Consider the following 3,958-nt stretch of genomic DNA (forward strand, 5'->3'; position numbering starts at 1 on the left):
TGATAAGCAACGAACCAGCTGCCTAAGCTTTCAGACGCAGCCATTATGTCTAAAATGTTTTAAAGATGTAATTATTTGTTTTAATGTTTTAACGAGTTGCATTAGATGTTACAGTTTATATCAGTTTTATTCAAATCATCATTTTTATTGTTAAAAACAACGATCAGGTGAAATGCATTGCATTGCAAATCATCCAGGAGCTCCATGTATACAGACAATTTGTGCATAGTATGCATACACCACTGCTTTCTTTTTAAAATTTCAAGGCCATTCTGAACATGCTTGATTATCATACACCCAGAATTTCGATGTTCAACTGAAGCTGTTTGCATGTAGCATCTTCCAGCTCTCTGCAGACAGTTTTGACCAAACTAATATTTGATTAAACCGCCTGTAAAATATATATGCACCACACCTGCTATTTAAACATAATCGAATGCAGAGGGCATTAAACACACCAAACCAAAGCTGTACTGACTGTACATCACCCTCAATAGCAAAGTTTCACGAATTATTATTTTAGTGTTGTTTAATTTAAAAGTAAGTTGCTACTATACCATGATTACATCAGATCTACTGAAGCAGCAGCATAAGTGCTCAGTTTCAAAACACTCTGAATAAATTCATCATATAATCTGATGCAGACTGCAGACGTGTCAAACTGACATTCAGCAATAAATAATAAAACTAAATAAATTAAAAAAGCCAAAAAATAACACCAGCATGGCAGATGCACAGAACTGCAAACGTGTCACAAGAAACTCTTCAGAAAAGACCAATGAGCAGGTGTGCTAACAGTTTTTCACCTCTCCTGAACTTTATCTATCGATATGAAATATCTTTTTGAACACCCTTTTGAAGTTCTCATTGCACAGCGGGTAAATGAAGGGATTCAAGGTGGAGTTGATGATCATATAATCTGATGCAGATTGCAGACGTGTCAAACTGACATTCAGCAATAAATAATAAAACTAAATAAATAAAAAAAGCCAAAAAATAACACCAGCATGGCAGATGCACAGAACTGCAAACGTGTCACAAGAAACGCTTCAGAAAACACCAATTTAGCAGGTGTGCTAACAGTTTTTCACCTCTCCTGAACTTTATCTATCGATATGAAATATCTTTTTGAACACCCTTTTGAAGTTCTCATTGCACAGCGGGTAAATGAAGGGATTCAAGGTGGAGTTGATGTACCCTAGCCAAATTGTGAACATGTGAAGGTCATGATGCACACAGGTCTCACACAAGGCCGTGACCATGAAGGTGATGAAGTACGGGATCCAGCACACCATAAAGACACTAATGATGAAGCCAAGCTGCCTGGCGGCTTTCCGCTCCTTCCGGATGCGCATGCTGTGGATGCTCTGCTTGGACTGTTCGCAGAGCTTCTGCCACGTTTGTTTGGCGGGGAGCGTGTTGGTGGCGTCCAGCGGAGGGCTGTTCTCAGCCCAGGGCGACGGCGGATCGCTGTGATTGCTGAGAACCGTGGCGTAATTGTGAATATCCACAGTCGGTGCGCTCTCACACATGTTGCCAACAGAGTTGGGCACTAACACTTTACAATCGTTCGCATTCATAAACGGTTTGGGCTGAGCGTTGTTCTCGGACTGCAGGAAGGCGAGAGATAACGGTGGGCCTTCTGCGACGGTTTCCCCGTCGTCACTCTGAAACGAAACCTCGTTGGAGTCTTGCACGCTCTTTCTCCTGCGTTTCGAAAGACTAAACATTGCTTTGGCCTTGTAACAACTCTTCCTCTTTGTCTCGGAGGTAGCGTCCTCGTTATTGTCCCTCGAGCTGTAAGGCTGCTCCAAACTGTACTGATCCAGCAGGCCCTCGTTTTGAGAGAACGCCTGCGAAGCCAGACTCTGTCTCTCCGAGGCTTTGGTTATCTGCAGCTGCATCCCGTTATGCAACGTGTCGTCTGCTTCGGTTTTCACCATCGGACCGGCAAAGTTCTCCCACTCTCTGTAATGATCGCGGACTGCAATGAAAATCTGCGAGTAGAACAGAAGCATGAGGAAGGAGGGAATGTAGAAGTTGAGGATGGCTGTCAGGACTTTGAACCAGGTCACGAAGCGGAAATCCGTGTCGCATTGGTTCTCCAGCTCTGGCTTTCTGTCGACTCTAGCAATCATCCGCCAGCCCAGGATGGGAACGATCCAGGTCATGGAGAGCAGCCACGCGCTACAAATCAGCAGCGTCGCTCTTCCTCGTGTCCGATACTTTAGGTACTGTAAGGGGTGGCGTACGGAACGGTACCTGTCCAAGCAGAGGATAAACAAGCTAAAAATAGAGGCCGTGCTCGCCACATAGTCCATGACCAGCCAGAACTGGCAAATAACGCGACCCAGTTTCCACTCGTCCTCAAGAAGGTAGACCAGATTCAAGGGCATGACCGTCGCCCCCACAATGAGGTCCGCTATCGAGAGGCTGACGATGTACAGGTTCCCTACCGTGTGTAAAGTCCGTTCCTTTCTCACGGCAAAAAGCACCAGCAGGTTCATGATGACCGTCAGAAGGGACAGCGTGCCGAGCAGAATCCCCAGCACCGCATTGTTCATGTGATGGTGGAAGGGAGCGGATGCATTCGAAAGACTCGTGACGTTGGGTTCGGGGTGTTCTTGAAGAATCCTTTTCCCGTTTGTCGCGGTGAGTATCGTAGTCGTCTCCATTGGGCACACGTCACATGATGTCAAAGTTGTGAGAAAGCACAAAGTGACTTTGGGTTTTCATATTCATATCCACATAATGGAGTTTCTGAAAAACAAAACCAGAGAGAATGCATCACGTTGAGTTCGTGTCGTGCACTTATTGATGTGTGACTCACTGCGCTGAATGAATGGAGACATCCATATTTCCGATGCGCTCAGTCCACATGTCTGAAATGGCATGTTCTTACGACAGCACAGACGTAAGCGGGTTCATTAAGAAGCAGTCGCTGGGACCATGGATGTTCAGAAAATATGTGAGACACACACTGTCTGGTTGCTAAGAGAGATGGTTTCTAGCCATGCTTCATCATAAATAAAACCCTAGACCTTAACAAACCCTTGCCTGTGTCTGTCTAGGCTCCCATCTCAGGTTAGATCTCTCATTGAAAGTTATGCTTGTCTATATAAGCGTATTATGTTGTCAGGGCTCACCCTCTTTATGCATTCAAATATCTCCTTTTTTTTTTGTTTTTGTCACTCGATTTGAGATATGTGAAATTTGGATGAGAAAAGAAAGTGTGCAACCATAATACATAATGTGACATACATGTAGATGCCTTGCCTGTTAGGTAGATAGGTAGAATTTTGTTTAAATCTATATTTTATAATTGTTTCCCAAATCCTATAACTTCGTTTCTTCCATGGAACACAAGAGGAGAAATTCAGCAGAATTCCCAAGCTGGAAATAGGCTTAAATACTTGGATAAAAAGACAAGCAGAGATTATGAATGATCTAAAGTCTGTTCCACACATACTGTATGATATGACTTAAGAAGACCTGAAATATTGTGTATATTTGAAATTACATTTATGCTACTTTTTGGAGCTTGATAGTCCCTGGTCACTGTCTACTGCTGTTTCATGGAAAACAGCAAGTTCCGCAGAAAAAAAAATAAAAAGTCATAGAGGTTTGGTGAGTGATAAAATGATGCTATACAAAAGGAGTGTAGCATAACATTCTTATGCTACAAGTTAATGTTCGCACAACAATTTAACATCAATACAATAATGTTCACTGATGTCTGTGTTTTTGAGAAAAAGCCTTAAACCTGAACACCTCATGATACAAAGCAGGTCATCAGTCGAGAAGGGTCTGGCTGCAGCTGGCACTTGCACTCTCAGACACTTGCACTTCCGCTAGCGACGTCACTTGCAGTCTTTTTTATTTTTTATTTTGTTCTATTTATTGAGTACTTTTTGTTTGAATCTCTCATCATTTTACAACAGTAAAGGTGGTGAAGACA

General features: G+C 43.0%; 1 protein-coding gene across 1 annotated transcript in view; it reads right to left on the reverse strand.

The window, feature by feature from the left end:
• Window positions 1-1,103: 1,103 nt before the first annotated feature.
• Window positions 1,104-3,958, reverse strand: part of LOC107697554 (histamine H1 receptor-like) — a 4,161-nt gene continuing 1,306 nt past the window's right edge. The window contains exon 2 of the mRNA XM_016498350.1: window positions 1,104-2,760. Within this exon, the coding sequence (XP_016353836.1) occupies window positions 1,104-2,675 (1,572 nt within the window). The 5' untranslated portion in view covers window positions 2,676-2,760. The remainder of the gene's footprint in view (window positions 2,761-3,958) is intronic.

The sequence above is a fragment of the Sinocyclocheilus anshuiensis genome, unplaced genomic scaffold (genome assembly GCF_001515605.1).
Source record: "Sinocyclocheilus anshuiensis isolate Anshui unplaced genomic scaffold, SAMN03320099.WGS_v1.1 scaffold1320, whole genome shotgun sequence".
Classification (NCBI taxonomy): Eukaryota; Metazoa; Chordata; class Actinopteri; order Cypriniformes; family Cyprinidae; genus Sinocyclocheilus; species Sinocyclocheilus anshuiensis.